At 38.9% G+C, this 24,166-nt stretch overlaps 1 protein-coding gene across 2 annotated transcripts; it reads right to left on the bottom strand.

Moving 5' to 3' along the window:
• Positions 1–4,563: 4,563 nt before the first annotated feature.
• Positions 4,564–20,566, bottom strand: stk17al (serine/threonine kinase 17a like). 2 transcript variants are annotated; one of them, XM_079821912.1, is made up of 8 exons: positions 20,473–20,566; positions 20,127–20,281; positions 14,503–14,715; positions 10,065–10,209; positions 9,329–9,455; positions 8,957–9,005; positions 7,908–8,087; positions 4,564–6,090 (listed from the first exon to the last, which is right to left on the bottom strand). In XM_079821912.1, the coding sequence occupies exons 2-8, from the start codon at positions 20,222–20,224 to the stop codon at positions 5,835–5,837; spliced, it is 1,068 nt and encodes a 355-aa protein (XP_079678038.1). In that variant the 5' UTR covers positions 20,225–20,281; positions 20,473–20,566; the 3' UTR covers positions 4,564–5,834. The 2 variants fall into 2 exon arrangements, with proteins under 2 accessions (XP_079678038.1, XP_079678037.1); XM_079821911.1 differs by having other exon boundaries at positions 20,496–20,560.
• Positions 20,567–24,166: the final 3,600 nt, after the last annotated feature.

Here is a 24,166-nt window from a genome sequence, read left to right as displayed (position 1 = left end):
TCGTTCCTTGCGGTGCAATTAGAGGATTGAGATGTCTTTCAAGATGGCTTACTTTGATCAGTTTCCAGGTCACAGGCTGGAGGACGGAGGTGCAAGAAAACAGGGAGGCATCAATTTGAGTATAGAGAAGCACCCGGAGGCTGCATCCGGAATCGCATACTTCCCTACTATGTAGTAGGCAAAAACAGTGTGTGACAAAAGAAGTAGGTCCAAATTCACAGTAATCATAAAAAGTAGGCACAAAGTACCCGGATGACCTACTACTTCCGGCGAGATTCTGAAGTGTGCATACTATGGACACTTTGCTATCCACAGGCCACAGGATTTGTGAATGGCAGTGAAGCAACGCAACTGACGCTGGCAGGTTATCAGGATAATGACAACATGGTGACAACATACTTTTTTATACTTATTCAAGTACCTACTCAAGATAGTATGCGATTTTGGTTGCAGCCAGCATAGATATACATAATAAAGGCTAGATGTCTTACGGCGGAGTCTCTAACGCCATCACCGACGGCCATCTTGTCACAGGCAAGCTTTCTGGCGGGCTCTGTGGTACCTGATGTAGGTGAGTGATCTGCACGAACACAAATACTCTTATCTCGCTGAAATCTTGACTGATTTACAAATGGTTTGGTTTCTTGGTTTCTTAACGTTATTAACATGGCTATAATTCTTGATGCTAATTAATTATGAATAATTATTCATAAGTATGCAGTGTCATAACTACATCTCTGACGTTTATAACAAACCAAACAGTTTGAAAATCGGTAGAAAATTGAGCAAGTTATGGTTATTTAAAAAGTACACGCACCATTAAAACACAATGTTACGAGTGAGCGAGCTGACTTTGACAAGATGGCCGCCAGGTGCAGACGTCGACCTCCATTGGCCAGCAGCACGGACGAGACATCTAGCCTTTATTATGTATATCTATGGCAGCCAGGCCCAGAATGTTTAATTTGCTTCTCCTGCGTCCTAGAGTAGCTGCACATCTGAAAGGTTTGTCTGAGCTGCGCCCTCTACTGTACAGGCGTGAACTTGCATTTCCTTCAGCCTGAGGCTTATTCATTTTGGTGTGAGAGCGCCTTTGTTTTTTTTTATTGACGTAAAAGTCATGTAACGCATTACTTTCCATAAATAGTAACTAAGTAACTCAATTAGTTAAATTTTTAGGGATTTACGCAATATTGTTACTTTTAAAAGTAACTTTCCCCAACACTTGTTATTAATATAGGTGTGAATAGGCCTTAAAGGGATAGTTCGCCCACAAATGAAAATTCTGTCATCATTTACTCACCCTCAAGTTGTTCCAAACCTGTATGAGTTTCTTTGTTCTGCTGAACACAAAAGAAGATATTTTGAAGAATGTTTGTAACCAAGCAGACAGAGCAACCATTGACTACCATGGTAGGGAAAAAAAATACTAATGGTTGCTCTGTCTGCTTTGTAACAAACATTCTTCAAAATATCTTCTTTTGTGTTCAGCAGAACAAAGAAACTCGTACAGGTTTGGAACAACTTGAGGGTGAGTAAATGATGACAGAATTTTCATTTTTGGGTGAACTATCCCTTTAACTCTCCTTAATGAAAGAAGTAGCGATGTTCGATTTGTGAACGAATCATTCTTTTGATGAATCTTTTAAATACATTAGTTGATCTGATCACAAATTCATCTGATTATTCACAAATAATTCACAAATCGAATTGACCCTGATCTCGAGTTCAACAAAACAACTGGTGCAGCGGTTCTCGGTTTAACAGTTTATGGCAGATTATCAGAGAATAAGGAAATTTCAATCTGTTTCTCATCTAAAATTATCATGAATTCAGAAAACTTTGTTGTGTGGACCACTTTACTAGCATGGTGCTTTTTGAATTTTGCTTGTTTGAAGCTCCCGGGTGTAACATACTTGGCTGTCATGTTACCTAAATGATGAGAGAATATGTATTTTTGGGTGAATTATTCCTGTCAGGTTTGACACCTTATTATTATTATTATTATTATTATTATTATTAATATTATTATTATATAATAAAATAAAATAAAAGCTAAAGCACTGATATAGCTTGTTTTGTGTATACCAAATTATTTAAACATGCGATTGAGAACATTAGCTGCCAAAAGACTATTTTGTCTATGTTTCAGAACTCGTAAAAAAGGTTATGCTTCATAATGCCCTTCTGGCATCCACAGGTTATGTAACTCCAAAGGTGAGAGACTCAGACCACTGATCTGATGGATATTATGAGATTCCTCTTTGTTCCCATATGTTTTGAATTCCTGATCCCTTTCCGGAATTTTCCTTGTTACTGCGGCCCTCTGCTGTGGGGAATTGGAGGATGAGATTAGAGATGACATTTCAGAATGAATTTCAGTTGCACAATAATGTCACAGTATGAGAGAGGGCAGGGAACCTAAGGAAAGGTTCAGAGATTAAACAAACACAGAGCAGCCAATCGTTGCAGTTCGGCTTGTTTCATCAGTATCAAAGATATTCAGTTCCTTTATACATACCAAAAAAACTGAGAAAACACACATCATATAGAACCTTCAAAGGGTTCCCATTATGGGATCATTTAATGGATTTAGTTTTTTAAAATAATTTTAATTAAATGTCACGAATTAAACACTTTATCACTACAGAAAAAATTAAGTTACCCTTTAAACATGACATTCCTCATATAGAACCTTATTGTCATAAAGGATTCTTTAAAATTTAGTCAAGATTAACCCTTTTCTATGCGTTTTTAATAACATTTTTTTAATGAAAAAGCAGTACATTTCAGCATGTCATTTAAACAGTTTGCTATATCTGTATCTGCATAATGCATACTGTCATTATATTATGTAAATTTCAATATTATATTGGCCACCATTATAGTGGGAGTGAGCAGAAGTAATGCAGCATCGTTAGAAGGTGAAGACAGAAACAGAAGGAATGCGAAAAGAAAGGACAGGAAAGAGAATCAGTTCATCTGAAAAACAGCAATGCTTTCCTCTGATTCCCCTGGGAAACGGGAACTCCAGAGACCAGGGTGGGAGTGTGTATGTGTGTGCAGGAAGAATGCTAACATGCAGAGGAAAAACACATTAAAACAAGAATTATTGGCAGATGTCAATGTTGTCCAACCTGTGTGTGTGTGTGTGTGTGTGTGTGTGTGTGTGGAGGAATGCAGAAACACAGACTGGCCTTTCCTGTTTGCGTGTTTGCATATTCAGAGTAAAAGGCACATGTTATTGTGATGAAAAGTTAGTTATCAAAAACAACTTTCTTGAGAGTCCGGTAGGACATCACAGAGTAAACTGCACTATTTTACCATGACAGCACGCACTTCCAAAGCGCCAAACGTATACAGCCTGTGACTGAGAGATGTGTGCAAGAGTGAGTTCATTCTCAATATGACAAGCAGAATGAGTAACATATCAAAGCAAATTTACAAAAAAAAAGTTATAAATATTATACATTTTCACTTTCCAACAATTGTTTAAAGCAGGGTTCCTCAAACTCGGTACTGGAGGGCCACTGTCCTGCAGAGTTTAGCTCCAACTCTGATCAAACACACCTTCCTGTGATTTTCTAGTGATCCTAAATACATTGATTAGCTTACTCAGGTGTGTTTGATCATGGTTGGAGCTAAACTCTGCAGGACAGTGGCCCTCCAGGACCGAGTTTGAGGAACCCTGGTTTAAAGCATGCCAGATCCTTTAGGGTAAGCTGAGTTCACGTCTCATGATATTAAGCTTGGCATCTAAATGCAGAAACTACTGCATAATTCTGAGGGAACACTGGCAAACATAATCCCACCTTTCAAAGAAAATGATTTTTTCACAGTCATTTAAAGCGGTTACCTCAGCCTCACAAGGTTAGGAAAACTGCAAGGAGGGGCAATATTTCATATTTTCCTGCAACCTTGCTGCTTGGAATGTGGAAACTTGCCTTGGTCCAATAAAGCATCATTTTGTACATTTTCTTTTGTTAAACGAATCAATCAAGAATGCATCGTGTATAAAAGTAATAAAAAAAGAGAACTTTCATTACATTAAAATGTTTTATATATGGCTAGGTTTTGGATAACAATATACACATCTAATAATAAATGAATATACACATTTAAAAGTACTGAAAGAACTAAAAGTTTTGTTGTTTTGGAAAAAGAATACTTTAAATTAATTAGATCAAGAGTGACAGTAAAAAAAATGTACAAAAAAATTGTACAATGTTCTTTTTCAAATAAATGCTGTTCGCGGTTTAAAAAAAATATTAAGCAGCACAACGGTTTTAATTAGTAATTTTGACTTGAGCAGCAAATCATCAAAATCATCATTAGAATGAGTAATGATGCTGAAAATTCAGCTTTGCATCACATGAATAAATTACATTTTAAAATAGAAAATTATTTTGAATTGTAATGTTCACAATATTACTGTTTTTATGCATTTTGATCAAATATATGCAGCCTTGGTGAGCATAAGAAACTTATGCTAAGTTACCAACCACCAACTTTTGAACAGTGTATATTAGCTCATATTAGAAGGTAAGCAAACAAGATTCATCATAAGTTTAATACAAAATGATCATTTATTTTCTTCAATATCTTGCCAGGCATGCCAATAATACATAGAAGTAGTCCAACTGGACACAAGTGCAAAGTTTAAGCACAACCGGTTAAAAAAAAAAAAAATTAATATTACAATTTACCTTCTCATATTAAATCATAAAATACAGCTGTAGAAAAATACTTTTTTTTACATTCTTTTTTAAAATAAAAAATATACAATTATCAAAGCCTTTTGTTTTGTTGTGCTCGGTTCTTCTCAAAATGCAAACATCTCCCACAACTGTCTGAAACGCACAAATCCCAGAAAACCTTCTGAGTGGCCCTCAGTTATAAGCCCCACTCCATCACTGATGACTTGGGAAACTTTACCTTACAATACCCATGATGCCCTACCAGACATAATAACAAAAATAACAACATACAGAATATATTACAACAAGGCAATAATGCCCTTCGAAAACAAAACAATGGTACAAGACATTTGTGCAATTATAGCAAACTTATGAATAACAGAAAAAGTGGTACAGAAATATTGTGAGAAACCGAACAAACAGTGGTTGTGGATATGTACAACCATGCTAACATGAACTAATTAAATGTGCTTGAGAAATTTGAATATACTTTTTTTTTTTTTTCACCAAAAGTGCTAGAACAAAAGTAGTCTCTGTGAATCAGTTCTTTAAAATGCAGATGCCACTTCTAAAAGAAACAGAATGATGTCAAGTCTACTGTTCTGAAGAAAGCAGCAGCAGCATCATTGCTTCATAATATATCATAAAACGTTGATCCAATGAACAGTGACAATGAATAAAACATCAGTCGATTCAGAGCTTTCCATTTCCTTCCTACAATGCAGCAGGCACTTCCTGGGGAGACTCCGACTTGAGTTTTGGACCAAGTACAGACAGCAGAAAAGGTTCAATCCACTCCAAACGTATAAACAGTTTGTTGCTGTGCGCCAAGGAGTTAAGATCCTTGACCAAGAGCTTAAGTATGCTTTATTAAGGGCTTATAAAATCTCATTCAGATCTCTTGTAGACACACGCACACACCTCTGTGGTCATAAGGGAGGTTGACTCACATTCACAGGCCCGGACGGCTACGTATCCTACACAAGACAACACAAAGACTTTACACGCACATACAAAAGGTGCAGCAAACACCTGAGTAGACCGCCGCTGTCCAGTCCAAACTAGGCCACACCAGTATGGTCTGATAAGTCTTTCGGTCGTTAACACAGAGGCCCTCCGATTGGGCAATCATGTCACTTAACAGATGAGCTCTTGTTTTATCTCTGGACGGGATGGGAATGGTTCTGGGAAATTGAAAGTGTCCCGACCAGTCTTCAGCTCCCCCTGGCCCGGGCATGTGGGATACGAAGGGATGACGACAAGTTCTGGGGAAGGGACAGGACTCTCAGGCTCTGATTCGGATTGGCTGGCCTCTTGCTCGTCAACAGTGTGGTGAGGAGTGTCGACCCTTAACCAGGGATGATTTAAACACTGTTCCACAGTTGCTCGTTTTCTAGAAAAAAAAAAAAAAAAAAAAAAAAAAAAAAGACTGTTAAACACACTGATTTTTTGGGGTCTAATGAGCAATATGATGCAACATTTGTGTTTTGTGTCAGATTGTACAACATGCATCTCAGAACTGGTGATAGACAGTGTTGATTGGTCGATCAAGCAAGTCACATTCTCATACTGGCAGACAAAACTGAAATTATACTGCAAAAATCCAAATACTTGCGCCAATACTGGGAGCAATGTTTTGCCAGGAAAAGAAAAACAGGCATATGAATGAATAAATAATTTAAAAGATATTATTCATGGCAAGATCAATAGATTAAAAATAACGGAGTGTCTATTTACACCATTTAAAAATTAAGAAAATGTTCTTAAAAAAGGGAAATAAAGTGCCTAACAAAAGGCTTAATAATAATAAAAGCATTTATTGGGTAGGGTTAGGTGTAGGGAGGGCTTTTATTTTAATAAATATCATTTACACGGTTATTATTGCTGTTAATGTACAACAATACTGAGGTGCAAATAGTATGTATCTGTCAAAATAAAAGTATAAATTACATTAATATAAATACATGGTGTAAATAGAATATAATTACCATTTTCACTTAGTAAATAGCATCTACAGCTATTTGCACTTAGTGTAAATCTCATCTATCACTAAGAAAATGTTATTTTCACTTAGTGTAAACAGCATCTATCACTTTTTGCACTTAGTGAAAATAGCCTCTATTGCTAAGAAAATATGCTATTTTCAGTGTAAATAGCCGTTGCCTAAAAATAAATATATAAACAAAATTAACAGTTATAGTCGTTTTATAGACAAGGTGTTTGACAAATTACATATTGGTGGTACTATGAATAAATAAAAAGCATAAATTATAAAACAATTATAATTAATTATAAGTAACACTAGTTTAGGGTTCAAATCTCACTATTAATTTGCTTATTGGCATGCATATTACTAGGATATTTGCTGGTTATTAATACATAAAGCACATATTAATGCCTTATTCTGCATGATCATATTCTAGATCCTTAATCCTATACCCAATACCTAAATTTAACTACCTTACTAACTATGAATAAGCATAATTAGGAGTTTGAGGCAAAAATCATAGTCAATAGGTAGTTAGTAATGAGAATTGGACCCTAATCTAAAGTGTGACCAAATTATAAAATAAAATACAGAAGTCCGTTTATTTACAAATACTTAAGTGGTGAAAACATTAAAGAAATGTGCTTATTTGTACAATGACTAAAGCACATTAAAAATTCTCATTTGGTTTCTCCATCAGTTCTGCAAATATGAAAGACTGTCGTTTAGGTTCCCAGGATTTTTCCTTCCCCAATTACGAACACACCAAGGAATTTTTCCACATAGCTTTAAGCTCTCATTTTTCCTCTCCTGCCTTCTCAGTGCCGATGATCTACAAGCATTAAGTTTTATGGGGTGCAGATTATGGTCCTGGATCAGAGACTCTGCTACTATCAGTTCCCATAGAGCCGTGATGGCGGCAGGTCTGGACTGCCATTAGTTACACCAACTGACCTAAAAACGCCTTTGCTGTTCATCAGTTGCAGCAAAAGAGCCCAGGGATATGGGAAACCAGTAAGACTGCAAGGATCATTTCACTGTATATTCTAAACCAAGAGGCTATTACGCTTTAATGAGAGATTGAAGCGTGAGATTACATGTCGGGGGCAGAGCCAACTAAAGCCACTACATCAATCAGGTTATGCAAGTTTGCCTAAACAAAACTGGAGCGGGACACTGTCCTTTCACATCCACACTCACGAATAACCGCCAACTTCTCTTACCTGGGGTTTTTGATGAGCAGGGACTGGATAAAATCCACAGCGAGGTCAGAGATGCCCTGAAAGACATCCTGCGAGTAGTCCACGTTGACCTGGGAGATGTTCAGGAAGGTCTCCTGCTTTTCTTCACCCAGAAAAGGGGACTCGCCTGTCAGCATCACGTAAGTCAGTACCCCAATGCTCCTGTAGGGGTAAAGAAGCAAAACAGATCAGTATGGAGGAAAAACGCCAAAGTTGACTTTACCCATTCCATCACATGAAAGTAATCGGAAACCTTAAATAAATTTTAAAAAATCATCCCAAGCTGGTTTGCTGGTTTCAGTGACTGGTTTTAGATGGATTTTGGTCATTTATCAGATGGTCAGGCTGGGAAACCAGTTTAAAACATCTGAGACCAGCAAACCAGTTTGGGCTGGTTCAAGCGTGTTTGCTTAAACTCCACCCTATTCTTACAATCGACTGCAAACTTGTATTCAGATCTGCCTCTATCCAATCAACAACCAATAGAACCAAGTCCCACCCTTTATTTCTTTTTCCTTCTTTTTAGTAAATCACACAAATGTGCCACAATACAGAAGATCTGTCACTACTTCCTTTATATTTTCGCTCAAACTTGAGGTAAGAGGTTTGTTATAAGTACTTAAATGACCAAAAGTAATAGTGATTACCCAAGCGACCGCCAATTATGAAAGACAGGAAATTGTATGTTGTTTAAGGACAGCAGAATGATGTGGAAAATGGAGACTGTGTGTGAGAAAAACACCTTTTCCATCCAGCAAATGAGTAAACGTTCTAGGGATTGTTCTAGATTATCTGTGGATTGTAAACGGCTTGCACACGCTGACTTTACCATGCTGATAAACACTGACACTTATCATACTACTAGATTATAGAAATGCTTCATGCAACTTGTATCTGCTTTTATAGGTCCATTTATCTAGAGGTCGTCACAGCATTAAATGGCCTTTATATAACGTTCATATGTGTGTCAAATACCGCAAACAGATACGCGCACTCGTCTGGACTTTGGACATTCAATAAGTACAACCTACCACATGTCAGTAGCTGTGCTGATGGGCTCATAGTCCAGGATCTCAGGAGCTGAAGGAAAGAGAGAAACAAACGTCTCAGAACCCTTCACATCACCGCTACACAAAAAAAAGTTTAGCATCTCAGTGCTCCCATATAAGATTTAAAAACATCCTTCTGACACCATTTCATGTTTGACCTTTCTACAGATTTTCAAGAACTGAGATTTCTATCATGTGAAGTTTTACTAGTCCTACGCAAGCTTTCATTTTCCCCCTCCTCTTCACTTTACTGAGCTGAAAAGTCTTCACCTTTACTCTGTATCTGTTTTTTTGCAGCAGTTATGCCGTGCATGGGAGGGTTTGTGGTTTGCAAATGAGGGATGTCCAACTCACCCACATACTCGGGAGTGCCTAGGATCTCCCGTACCTCCGTCACTCTGTCCACCCGCCGAGATAAGCCAAAATCGACGATACGGATGTCACCCAGAGGCTGAGCACTCGTCAACAGGATGTTCTGAGGCTGGAGAAGACATTACAAGTGTGAGAGAAAGGAAACACTGAATTACACTTCAGACAGGAAGAAAAAACCTTCACTATAAGAAAACTTACTGGCACTAACCTTTCGTTACATTTTTTTAATGAATCTAATAGTTGCATGTGAACAGTACCCGTCTTTAACGCCCCATTACTACCATTTATCAAACAGTTTCAACCTTAAGCACACGCCCAATAAGTTAACTGAAATCAAACAAACTTTCATTCAATCTAACATCCCAAGGCACAAAACTAGTAGGTGTGATACCAGATTAGAGCCGTTCAAGGCTTTTAGACACCGAATGGGCATACTTGATGAAATTAGTAACATTACAATTAGTTTGAACCAGTGGGTGCCATCATTACAACAGTGCGTTTAAACAGGTCTGGTAAATCTTAAATAAGAACACCATCATAAGCAATTATACAAACATTATACAGCAAGTTAATTAATTACTGCAGACATCAAGTCATTTTAAATTCACCACCTTCAAAATGACAATAAAGGGCAGTCACATTTTAGACCTCAGTTACAACAAAACTGTTCCAAAGTTAATCAAAAAGCACAAAACATAGTACAATGCCCAACACTCACCTTAAGGTCCAAATGAACTACGTTGTTTTGATGGAGACAGGCCACGCCCTTCAGAATCTGCTTGGCCAATCGGATGACATCTTTCTCTGTGAAGGCCTCGTCATTATCGGCAACACACTGGTCAAAAATTTCACCTCCGGCAGCACTGAAAGAAAGAAAAAAAGTGCAAGAGTGTTACAATTTAGATCTCAAATATTACATTGTCACATATTACATGCCCTGACTGATGATTCCAAGTCACAAAAAAGAAATCGTTTATATAAAAAAAAAAAAAAAAAAAAAAAAAAAAAAAAGAGAAACACCCTGATGCAACCATCCTAAAAATTGTCTCAAACATGGGGGTGAGGTGTGTCATTGTCCCATTTGATATCAGCATGCATGCATGCCATATCAAGCATCTAACCAACGGAGTTCAATAAAACAACAACAACTTCATAAAAATGACCCTGAAATCAATAGTACATAGGTTACAGTTCAAACCACTATGTGGGTGGTGTACCTATGCCAGGTATTTGCGCTCATTTCTACATATTATAATTGGGCTTCTCCAACAAGATGGCTAATTACTACATTACATACATTAGAGAAGACTCCTGGTTACAGCGGAGGGGGATGGAACTTCATCCTTGCGTAACCGTAGAGAGGGTTACCATGACCATGAGGATTTGCAGGCAGATATGCCTTTGGGCGATGAAAGACTAGGAAAATTAGGACCATGTGTAGTGAATTTTGGGCCGCACACAAAACGCTCTCTCCCATAGACACTCACGTACATGCTTTTCATCTACAGTGTCGAGTCTGTATGCATTTGTGTGTGGTGTCTATTACATAACAGTTGAATCCAGCTGTATAAATAGGGGATTCTGGGTATCGCTTATCAGATGAGCCACTAGAGGCTTATAAAGTAAGGACACTAAGATGTGGGGAACCTTTCAGCCCCCTTTAATCAAACACATCACAAAAGCTCAAGCTCAAGCTCTAATGGAATAAACCCTCCACTCTAAATTCCCCAGAAATCACCGTCTTCTAAAGTAACATCAGCAAAACAACCCAAAGAGTTCTGTTAATGCTCACACATGTGCAGGATCAAATCCTCACAGCCTGCAATGGACGGAAAAACATGTTTTGGTTCAGTTGTGCGTGTGAGACAGAACATTTGAAGCATCTATAAAGTGGTTCTGTGGACTGACACAGATTTGTGACCCAAGAAGAGCAGTGGTTGAGTAAAATCGCACGCTTACAGGCTGGTGATGTTGACTTCCTATTTTCATTCACTTCACAGGATCAAACTGCTGCTGCTCTTGTAAACGAGATGAAAACCAAGACCGAACGCTTGACAGGGGAATTGCAAGTTTACTCAGTGGTTTTAAGCCATGAGAATCTGGAGCAAAGGCAAAGATTCAGTGCTAAAATAAATTCATTTTCTGGAACAGAAAGAGGACAAAAATATGCTCATCCACAACCCTAGACCACCAAGAGCGCAGTTCCCCTCTCATGAGAAGACGAGAACTAATACTCTGACATTAAGCTTCTTGCAAAAGATGCGAAGAATGCTCTCCAAAGGCAAATTTATCTAAAGACAAGTAACTAAGAAACACTTGTAGTAAACAGTGACTCAGTTCCATGATTTAGGATGGCTTGCATGCATACCTACTGTGGACTGAAGCCAATTGCTTTCACACCAACCAAATGGAAACAAATGAATTCCGATTTTGTTTTGGATGATCAGAAAATTCCTACAGCAAATGAAGCGTGTGCTCAATATCTTTAAAAAAAACACGTTCCAAGTAGCTCAAAATGTGTCTCAGAGCAAAAGCTGTCAAATCTCCATAAGATGTCTTTATTGTGGGGGGGGGTTAACAATGGGCTTAAGTAGGACAGTGTACATCTGCATCTGTCAGAAGAACTTAAGCCGCCACTGAATGGTCCATTTCAGACTTTTGATCAAGCAGATGAGGAAAACAAAGAAGCAGGTGATGAAGATGAACACCTGCAACAAAGAGACTTACATAAGAGCTTTCCTAGAAAGATAAATGACAAACTCGGGAGCAAGGGAGGGCCCCATTGCGTTTCGTTTAAGGAATGAAAAACATTACCACAGATAGAGTAACAACTAATGTTTCACATTTTCCAAGGGCCATCACTTGCATCTGCTATGGTGTGGGTGGATGCTAGTTTTTTTTATGGCCCAAAACAAGACCTAAAGTCTCTATTCTGGTCTCTAGATCCTTCAATATAAAAATGTAGGCCGCTTAAAAAAAAACAATAGTTTAAACAAGAAGAGTCTATAAAGACTGCATCATATCCTCTTCCTGGCTCCTTGACTTCTAGTTAGACCTGTTACTTGATCTGACCCGTTTTAAATTTGCAAGCCAGTGCCAAAAACATCCTAAAATAATCCCATTTTACACCAAACACACATACATGTGGCCTTAGAAAAAGCAGTGGGTAGTGCGTTCACGTAAGGTTCGGTGCTGGTGTTTCACCACAAAACTTGTGTGGGGTGTCTGTGTTTGGTAAATGTAATTATGACCTTTTTATTTTCAGTCTCACAATAGCTTGGGTTTTAACTTTAAAATGGCAGAGAATGGCGAGAATTTGGTTTGTTTCTGACAACAGAGGATGTGGTGATGCATTGCACATGCAAGCGCAAGTACGTCGCAGCTCTGCTTTTAGCAGAAAAGCCACAGGAAATGGAAATTGAAGCGTCTCTTTCTGTCTGTGTCTTTTCGGTTAAACTGGTTTCTACTGCTAAACCTTCCCACATCAAGTTTAAGGATTTAACTAACAACACAAAACCAGAGCAAAAACAATTAGATGCATCGCTCCCTACCAAACCAGACATACTATTCTAACACGAAAGCACGGACACGCATACATGCAAAACAAAAGAATAGTCTGGCTATTTTTTATACAGATATTTTTAAATAAATATATAATAATTTACTTGTGTAGAAACATAAATGGGATGTTAATATTTATTTATATATAAATACTATAATATAGGCCTATACATAATGTGTAAACAGATCAACTAGACCATGACTCCACGCAGACCTTAACTGAACTTGCACAACAATTAACAAAACACGAGAAGTGTTACCTTCCTTATATGGTAAACTTACTCCACAGGTTGTCTGCACGCACAAAGATGTGCGTGCTTACAAGTGACAGATTGATACACAGCTGTCTTCGCTGAGGAAGTTGCTTAGCAGTGTGGAGCAAGTGGGCTGAGGTTTTTTTTTTTTTTTTGTGGCAAGTTACCTTTGAGACAGAGAGCAGATGTAATCTACCAATTCTCAAAACCTCCGTCATTCAACCAGTCAGCATCCTGCCTTGCTATACAGATCAACACACAATACGCAAAAAAAACAGGCTGTTGACATTATGCAGAATTTGCTGTAACAGTAATTAAGGGAAAAAAACCATGAAATGCCTTCAACAAATTAGGAGATTCAAATGATAGACACACAGAGCTTATGAAAAGCATTTAAAACTTAACGACCTGTCATTTCCTCCTCATTAGCGAACGTTATCACCGTTTTACTGGAAAAGTTAAAATAGTGAGATTACACTTCAGCTGACAATATACAGTATGCCTTTTCTAAAACATGTGGTGAAAGCCCAAGTGTTAAATGCATGATTCATAATTCCAAACCTATATTAAGTTTTTACATTACACAAACGCAGAAACTTCGAAGAACGGGCTGGTTGCTCTTTTCCCCATTTAAAATCGCAATGAATGGAGACTGGAGATTTGAAGCTTTAAAAACATGTGTTCCACAATGAAGCCATATGGGTTTGGAGCAATGTAAGGGTGAGTAAATTATAGCTGTTTTTATTTTTTGGCTAAAGCAATCCTGTAGATGAGTAATGCAGTGAATTTAGGTTATCAATGTTTTAAATTAAAAGCATTTTGATCAGGCCTGCTGAACCTCAGCAGAAAATGACAAGGCAAAAGAAACTGCTTTGGTTTTGGCAGTTGCAGCATGGTCAGAAAAACTGCACTCACTTTGGGGTGCTTTCTGAGAAGCGTTCGGATTTGACGTTTCACGAGGGGCAAACACAAGAACACCACATTCTCACTTGGAAAATTATACATTTGTTTCTTTTTTTTGGTCATTGTAAATGGAACACTCAGCTCGCTCAGTTAAAAGAAGAACTAGTTCAATGTGGTCTGTGGTAACAGAAAGGTACAGACAAATACAAGCTCCAAATATAAACTCTTTCAAACAAACGAGTTATGAAAAAAAAAAATCTGTTTTGATTTGCCCGCTGTGCCATTTCTTTGTGCCTGTAATTCTAATCTTCAAAAGCCCTGGTGACTTGGAATAACAAAATTACGGTGTGCAACGTCCAAGCCATCATAAAACACTCCGCATTACGCTTGGCTTTCACGGTCAGGGCATGTCGCAACATAACTAAGTGTGTGTCTTACCACTCTAATACGAGGATGATCTCTGTGGTGGTCTCATAGACCTCGTGCAGTGCCACCACGTAGGGACTCGCCTCAGCTGACTCCAGCACAGCGATCTCGTTCAGAATGTCGCTGCGGCAGTCCTGACCCTTCCGCCTTTTCCTCAGGAACTTTGCAGCATGCTCCTTGCCAGTGGTCTTCTCCACACACTTCTTCACTACTGCAAACTTGCCCCTGCGTGCACAAACAAACACACAAGAGTGAATAAATAAACAGGGTATGTTTAGGGAAATCTAAATATAAACACTTTGAAAAAATGACATTCATGTTCTATTAAACATGAGCTTTTATAACACAACCCTCCAGATTAATCTGTTCGGTTTAGAAGGCATTGAATGCCTGCGGTATATTTATGAAAAAAAATGAATACATTTATATTATAGGCCCAGTTTCACAGCCAGGATTAGGCCTTAGAACAATTAGGGCATTTAAGTAGATTTTATAAACGTGCCATAGGCCAAAAAAAAATAAATTGATGTGCATCTTGAGACAAAATGGTACTGATATATTTTAAGATGTGTCAGTGCAAGTTGCTTTCAGTTAATACAGCTCAAACATGCATTTTAGTTCAGGACTAGGCTGAAGCCTTGTCTGTGAAACCAGGGGATATTATATTTAATTACATAAATATAATTTATAATGTTTATTTTGATTTTTAATTTGATAAATTTTACATTTAAGAAAAAAAAAAATCTATTAAATATTTAGTTTAATTAATGTTAAAATATATATTAAATACAGATGTATATAATAAATGGTTGATTTGAGTTTCCCATTCATTAAAATACCAGAGGGTACTAAACTTGTAAAACTGGTTCATGAAGTTAACATGGTGATAAAGACGTGGTTTCAGTGGTTGTGTGTTGCAGACTGATAAGCCACTGATGTGTTTTTTTTAACTGCTGCATCTTTGACATGCTCAGAATGAGAAAGTCATCAATCCACTTTTACAAGGAAGTGTTCAACAAAAGTGAGAATTTCTCTCAATTACATGAAGTTAATGTGCAAGTCATATGGACTACCTCCATGGACTACTATTCCCTCCCTCTCTTTTTGACTTTCAACAAGAGCCTGACACCTAAATGATAAGACTGACAGTTGGAGCCATCCGAGGCGCGCACGCACACACACACACACACACAGACAGACACACACAGACAGACAGGCTCATTCACACTGATTTCCTGCTGTCTCTCATCTGACCTCCCAACGCCTCATCTATCAGTCAAGACACACAGGGTGCTGCACACACAGAAAGAACAGGCCTGTCAGCGTAGGCATTCTCTTGTTTGACTGCGAGAAGGACAAATGGCTCTTAACCACACCTCCTCTTCAGGCCATATCATAAAGACACCAGTTAGTGTGTGGGGTTCGGACCCTAACAGACAGACCACCCACTCTTCCAACACTCCTCTATTGAGAGTCAATGGTGTCCACTCCTGCCACCGTCTAGTTCAGCAAATGACCAAACATGGCACTAACAAACAAAATACAGCCCCCGGGTGACCTCTCCTCTGTCCACCGCTTGTCTCGTCCCATCTACATCTCCATTAACACCCTACTTAAAAGTTTGACACGAACGCGCAAAAACGCAGGCGGACTATAAAACATTTAGGATGGAGCTTCCAGTTGTCATGACCTAATGAAATGCCCAAGCAAAGCAGTCCTTCCTGTGCTGACATTTTCTGTTGTATAAACTATCGAAACATTTAAGAAATGTGCATGAACTAAAAAAAAGAATAAAACAAATAGACAGGGGAGGAAACATGGGTAGAGAACATGATTGATCCATAAATTGCAATATTTTGGCCAAATTTCCTATAAGAAAGACTATTTTAATATCTCTATCTACTAAATATACATTATATTTGAGGCCAGAACATTAATTTCATGGGGTGTTTAAAAAGCTTTTGTTGTTAACAATTCCCAAGATTGCAGAACTCTTAAAATCCTCTGAAAATTTCCAAGGGTACAAGCCAAAATCCATCCATTGCCAGCATTGGAGTGGTTTTCCTGCTAAACGCGAGTGTGGTTGGCAGGGTCGAGGAGAAGCGAGCACGTTCCAGTGTCTGAGCTCTCTCTGGGCTCAGAATACAGAGTTCAAATGGAGTACAAGAACCGCATGTGATGATGCCAACTCTCAGAACAACCCCGTTGTTCATTAGTTCAGCACGTGAAGAAATTGTTGTGAACGGTGCAGACATTGAATAAGGAAGTGTACAACTTCTGAATTGCAAAAACAACCATAAAGCATTGGATTGAGAGTCGAAGGTCAAAGGTCAAGGTCAAAGGGCATCGCATATATGCCATAATTATGCCAAGCTCACATTTCTCTTGCTCTCTTTGTAAAAAGATCAGGTCTGAAGTGTCAGACGGGGTCCAGAGGGATGGGATAAAAATATGTTTGTGGTTTTACCCCCTCACAATAAAATTATACTTCGTTCAGCACTCCCAAAAATCAACAAAGATGAATGAGAAATCACTAATATCATGCAATACTTTGAAACGTTTTTTTCTACTTATGAATACAGCCACTCAAACAGAGGGTAGGACTTGTACATTCATTTTTGAAGATGACCCAAATAGTGTGGTGGTGGTTAAACTTCCTGTGTAAAAATCACACCGTCTTCTCTTTCACTGTCTGTCTCCATCTCTCGGTTTCATTCTCATGCCCAGATGGTAGAAACATGTCTACTTTCAGAGTCAAAGAGTGAATAAACATTTAAAGACCAAAAGCATGCACGTGTGCATGAAGACACAAACACAAGACCATTTAGACACCAAGATATACAATCTAAATCCGTTATTAGAGGGAAATCATTCAACCCCATTATTAAGTGAAAGACTGCAACACATGCACAGCTGGCCTGTCTACTACTGGTACAGCAGAAGGCTCAGTCAGCATCCCAGAATTCTGCAGTAGAACATTCCTCACTCAGACCACCTCGGATAGAGGATCACTGAATTCTCAGCTGAACTCATGAACTTTATTGGCTTCCTGAGGATAAAAAGTGCAGATTACCAAAACAGCCGCACAGCAAGAGGGGAAAAAAAAGTGTCAAGTTTCACGAAAAAAAATTGCTGAAAACATGAAGTCAATGGAAAGCTTCTGAAAAAGGGGTGCTAGGACTGATGATGCCGTTCCTCAAATAGATTATATTTTGGTGCATGATCTGAGATGGGATTTTGAAGGTTGGGGGGTTAAAGTCATTTTTGGATACTCTAGAGGAGCTCCAAAGATGATATGCTTAAAAATAACCTCTAATCTCACCGAATTGGGACACAACGCATAAGAACTTCATAAACTGGGACATCCACTACACTCTATGACAGGTAACCGGCAGATATTCAAGTGGAATGGACAAGTTTATTTGGTAGATTTCAGCTTTCACATTTTGTTCTCTCACACGGTCTATTTCCACACCAGTGATGACTTTTGGTACTCAACGCATTAATGAGAACAAGTACCATTGTTATAAATCAGAAGGATTCAAAAATATGTGGAAGAAAATGACTGGAAATAGAAACTGACCTAAACTGATCCTCCATCAAATAAACAAACAAGTTGTCTGGGAACAAACTTTGGATTTTATCTAGCTGAATAACACGGAAATTGATGTTGGAGTTTTGTATCAAATGAATGGAGTGCTGACAACAGGGCCAGATGGTTTGGCCATTCAGTAAGATGAGTGTGTTAGACACATTACAGAGACACACACACACACATACACAAGGAAGGTACATTTTACAGTCTACGTTGTACTCCAGGGACTCCAGTGGGATGAGTGGAAGTGTGTGCACATTCTAAAAGAAAAATCTAGGCCAACATTTATGTTACGGTCATTGGGAGAGCTAAAAAAATGAATTTAAAAGCTGACCCATCACTGAAAAACATCTTCGTTTAAACTCAGAGGAAAATCACAAGACAAGCTGACCCACTGAGCTCAGTGTAAATATCTTTGCTGCAAAGCTACTGTCACATGTCTACATGAAAACGATGCATGTCAATGAGACAAAGAAAAAGAAGGGAAGGAATGAAATCAGATTAGGTTACGCTGTAGGAATGCAAGATATTTGTATGACCGCCTCCTTCTGCCTACCTAATCTCAACATCAATATCCAGCAACATCTTTATTCCCCCAATGCTCATTCAATTCACCACTATGGTAAGAAAATCAGATAGACGGCATTATAAAAATAAATAAGTCACAGCATGCCTTGTGACTCATGCAAGTGGTGTTTTTTGCACTTTAATTACAGGAAAAACTTGGGATTTACTCATGCCTTAGAATCCTCACAGCTCTCGTAGTGCGGGGCAAAACAAAACGTTTCAGAGGAGAACCAAATGCCAACTAAATCCAGTCCAAATCGAGACATTTTACAACCAAATCCACAAATTACCCATCAAATTGGGATAAATGATGCGGAATGGCAATGAGAATTAAATTCCAGCAACTTGGAAAAGCAACCGAAACAGACCATGCAATTGTCAACATGCACAGCATGAATGTTTAACTCTAAATGAACACATCTGTCCAAGAGAAAACAAATTTGTGTGGTCAAACGATACCATCTTGTCTATAATTAGTCAGTGGAGAGTTAGAGAACAATGTCACGGCAAGGAGTCCTACATCTATCACACATGGGCCCCGTGCGGCTCTGAATTAACATGTTTCGAATTCTTTTTGTTTACTTGAGAAAACACACTGAAAGGATTCAAGTCTCATTCTCAGACACAAGGGACACCCCTGGAAAATGTTGGTTCGGAGTTCACTTTTGATTGATTCACCAGTGAATTTAATATTTTGAATCAATTCACTTAATTCAGTATGATTCGTTCAGTGTCCCTGTCTACGCGTTTTATCGTTGCCAGTGGCGACAAGCCAATTTGTGTGAAGGGCCTAATGGAGTCATTGAATCTTTTAGTCAACCTATTCATTCATGACCGAATACCAAAATTGGCTACAGATTGATTAAACAAACATCATAAGGTTTTCCCTCGCAAGTGACAAAGAGATATCAGTTTTTCAACAAAAAAACAAATCTGAATAACGTCTTCACATTAATATACATCTTAATTAAGAATCGATTCAAAACAAATAGCCCTACTTGTGACAATATTGATTTGCATTATTTTTGCTGAGAGGAAAAGCCACTAAAGCGGTCTTCACAAAACTTGGTGAACAAAAATATGCATGAAAGTAAACGACAACGATTCTTTTGGGAAAGCAACACTACCTAGGCTATTCACCTGATTGCACCACCTGCTGGTCTACGCTGCAAGGGAGCAAAGCGAATTAGAACGGTACCGTTATAATAAACGATACATTTTTTGGTTTATTGTATAAATCCATGTAGTTCGTTTGCAGCATTGGGAAGCAACAATAAAGGCTAAAATCTATCCAGTTGATCCTCAGATTGCACGTGCGGGAGCCAAACAAACCCTCGGCTTCCAGCTGATGGTGATTCACTCCCCCGGCCAGTTAATTCTCACACCGGTTCCCAAGTTTCTGAAACTGCGCTAATTTGTCCATACAGCAGATAGTCTACAGTGTTTTTTTGTTTTGTTTTGTTTTGTTTTTTACCTGCCAAGCTCTCTGCCGACCAGGTCATAGTAGTTCTTGAAGGGGTCGGTCCTTATCCGCGTGCGAATCTTTGTGACCATTCCGTTCCTGTTCATCATTGTGCGGTCTGCCGTTACAGTCCTGCTGCGGGATAATGTCTTGCGTTCTCTGGAGCACTGAGTACAGATATAAAAGTTTAGTCCATCAGGTCACTATCAGAGAGTGCTATTCAAGCCAAATGCAGTGAGGGAAAATGATGACGTTTAGAGAAATTAAGCTGCAGAGTCAAATTTTCAAAAGCGAAATATTCCCTTGCCACCGCAAGTTTATCACAAAGTTCGACGTGGTGCAAATGTTGTAAAACTACCGTACGGTTTCCAAGAAACTCACAGAACTTGTTATGAATCGCGACAGATCGCCCGTGTGCCTACGTCCGAGCAGCGGTAACTCAGTTTGACTCTGAGAATGCGGACAAACATTCCCAAGCACAAGGAGCATCACAAACTCCGCCCTTAAAGAGGCGGCCAATGGGAGCGTGGAATTTGTGAAATGGGCGGGGTCATGGCATGGGAATTCATAGACACATTTCGTATCTTGGAAATTCAATCTATAGGCTGCCGTTCAGAAAGTGAAGCCAAATATGTAGCCCTTTGAAATGATCAGATAAATGAAAAAAGTCCCTGAAAAAACAACAACAGCATCTTTGTACTACATCCAGCAAAAATCTCGAAAATACTACATACATACACAAGAAATGCGGATGTGCTGATACATCCATAGAAATATAGCACTAAAAAAAAATAAAAAATAAATAAATATATATATATATATATATATATATATATATATATATATATATATATATATATATATATATATATATATATATATATAATATGTCAAATACATTTATATACATGTATTTAGAATATTTATTTATGTTTTAGCTAAATATATTTAAGCATTCTTTGTATATTGTAAAATATATTTTACAATATACAAAGAATAAAAATAGCTTTATTTATTTTGTAATATATTTTGACATTTAAAGGTTGGTTTTAACAACATATATTTTGGAAAATAAAAATGTATATATCATTTTTGTATTATATTTACAACATATAGTAATATGCTTCGAATATATTTTGGCCCCAGATTTATTCATTTATTTATTTATCTATTGCTATGTCAGAATATTAGCACTAATATATTTTTTCCCCCATCTCTCATGGGCATGGCACACTCAAAAAAATATTTCTTTTTAAATGTGTTCACTCAACTCGAAGTCTGTTGATTCCCTTGTTGTCACATGGCAACCAAACAGACACTGCCCTACCTTGACTTGCCTCATACTTTGCTAAATCATCACACACACACACACACACACACACACACACACACACACACACACACACACACACACACACACACACACACACACACACACACACACACACACACACACACACACACACACACACACACACACACACACACACACACACACACACACACACACACACACACACACACACACACACACACACACACACACACACACCATGTTTGGTACATTATCTTTGTAGGGACTCTCCATAGACGTAATGTTTTTTATACTGTACAAACTGTATATTCTATCCACTAACCCTAACCCTACTCCTAAACCTACCCATCACAGAAAATGTTCTGCATTTTTACATTTTCAAAAAATCATATGATTTATAAGCTTGTTTCCTCATGGAGACCTCAATTTAGGTCCTCACGGTGACACGTGTCCCCATGAGTCTGTGTGCATTCAGCTTGAAGTCCCCACCGGGATACAGAAACATGAACACACACACACACACAGTTTTGGTATCTGCCAAAACCAATTACCTAATGAGTGTCAGGATTCCTGTCATACCAGCTGGCTTCAGAACACACCCTCTCTCACTCCCTGCTGCCACTAATCTCTGTTTTTAGTTTCATACTCTCTCCCTCTCTGTTTCTAGGTGACTGACTTGTTACTTGATACACTGTAGTCTAACACCCAATTCAATCCATTACAGTTTTTCTCCATTGGTTTGGCTCATTTCTTGAAACAGAAATTACCTTCTCAAAACAACATGGACAAATCTCCAAACCACTTGCCAATTGTTCACAACAGAATAGCATTTCCCATTCATTTCATCAAATTGCAAATGTCTAAGTACATGTCTCAATGTCTCAGTAAATATTTGCAAATGATTAAGTAGGTAGCCTACATTTAGCACAATTTCCAAGTGAATAGATCTTGTTGATCTAAACTGATTGTTTGATTCTCAGTCTAATGGTCGTTCGCTCCAAAACGTGTCAGCGTTATTTCATTGTATAAGTCTTCACATGCACAATAGTCTGTTCAATTGTCAAAATTAGTCAAGAACATAATACCATGAATACCATATATGAATCCCTTGGAACATTTGATAAATTTATTACAGCAATTGACAGTCAGGTGAAACTAGAACTTGACTAATGAAGGAGGACTTTCACACATCTCAGATGACCAATCAAACGGTATGTTTAGTTACCTGACAGGTGCTGTCCATGACTGTGAATGCTGCCAAACATATATGTAAAGAGCTTGACCATGCAGGACCAGTACAATTTCTGAACATGGAGGCACCTGGCCAAGTAAATGAATAAGGGCAACTGCCTGCTCGAGGAAGAGGAAGAGTGAGGATGAGAGGGGTGGGAAGGGGGTAGAGAGGGGAAGAGAGAGGAAGAGAGGGGAAGGGGGTAGAGAGGGGTAGAGAGAGGAAGGGGGTAGAGAGGGGTAGAGAGGGGAAGGGGGTAGAGAGGGGTAGAGAGGGGAAGGGGGTAGAGAGGGGTAGAGAGGGGAAGGGGGTAGAGAGGGGTAGAGAGGGGAAGGGGGTAGAGAGGGGTAGAGAGGGGAAGGGGGTAGAGAGGGGTAGAGAGGGGTAGAGAGGGGTAGAGAGGGGTAGAGAGGGGAAGGGGGTAGAGAGGGGTAGAGAGGGGAAGGGGGTAGAGAGGGGTAGAGAGGGGAAGAGAGAGGAAGAGAGGGGAAGGGGGTAGAGAGGGGAAGAGAGGGGTAGAGAGGGGAAGAGAGGGGAAGAGAGGGGAAGAGAGGGGTAGAGAGGGGATGAGAGGGGAAGAGAGGGGAAGAGAGGGGAAGGGGGTAGAGAGGGGAAGAGAGGGGAAGGGGGTAGAGAGGGGTAGAGAGGGGAAGAGAGAGGAAGAGAGGGGAAGGGGTAGAGAGGGGAAGAGAGGGGTAGAGAGGGGAAGAGAGAGGAAGAGAGGGGAAGGGGGTAGAGAGGGGAAGAGAGGGGTAGAGAGGGGAAGAGAGGGGAAGAGAGGGGAAGAGAGGGGTAGAGAGGGGATGAGAGGGGAAGAGAGGGGAAGAGAGGGGAAGGGGGTAGAGAGGGGAAGAGAGGGGTAGAGAGGGGAAGGGGGTAGAGAGGGGAAGAGAGGGGTAGAGAGGGGAAGAGGGGGGAAGGAAGAGGTAGACCTGGAGTAGGATGTGGCCAAAGAAGACGGGGACCAAATTTATCAGATGCGATTCTACTGAGTACCCATGGGTTGACATTGAGAGAGGCTGGACAGAGACTTCACCCTAACCTCAGCAGATATAAAAAACAAACCTTTGAAAATGCATGAATGAATCAAATGATTTTACAAATGTGGAGAGAAATAAATATTTTCATCAATATGCAGTACTTGTCTTGTGTGTACTGTTTGGTCAATATAATCATATACTTTACTCTAACAATATCTCTGAAAAAAATCAAACCCAGATTATATCATTAGAAAAGTAGAAATTTTACAAGTGTTTACAGTAAGATTGAGAACAGCAGCGTGTGGATGGCCAGGAGGGTGAGGATGGTTATTTTCATTGTTTTTTTGTTTGTGTGTTTATATTACAATATATTATGCTGTATACATTTTCTTTTTACTCTGATGTATGGAAGTTACTTTATGTGTGTGAATGATAATGGTTACAATTTCCTTGGCAGTATGAGTGCAATGTATGATGTCAAACCTTGGAGGCTACTCTTACCCTAAAATCCTATTTCTTTTTTTCA

This window comes from Gobio gobio (genome assembly GCF_949357685.1).
Source record: "Gobio gobio genome assembly, chromosome: 1".
Classification (NCBI taxonomy): Eukaryota; Metazoa; Chordata; class Actinopteri; order Cypriniformes; family Gobionidae; genus Gobio; species Gobio gobio.
This window is presented reverse-complemented; position numbering and strand designations above follow the sequence as displayed.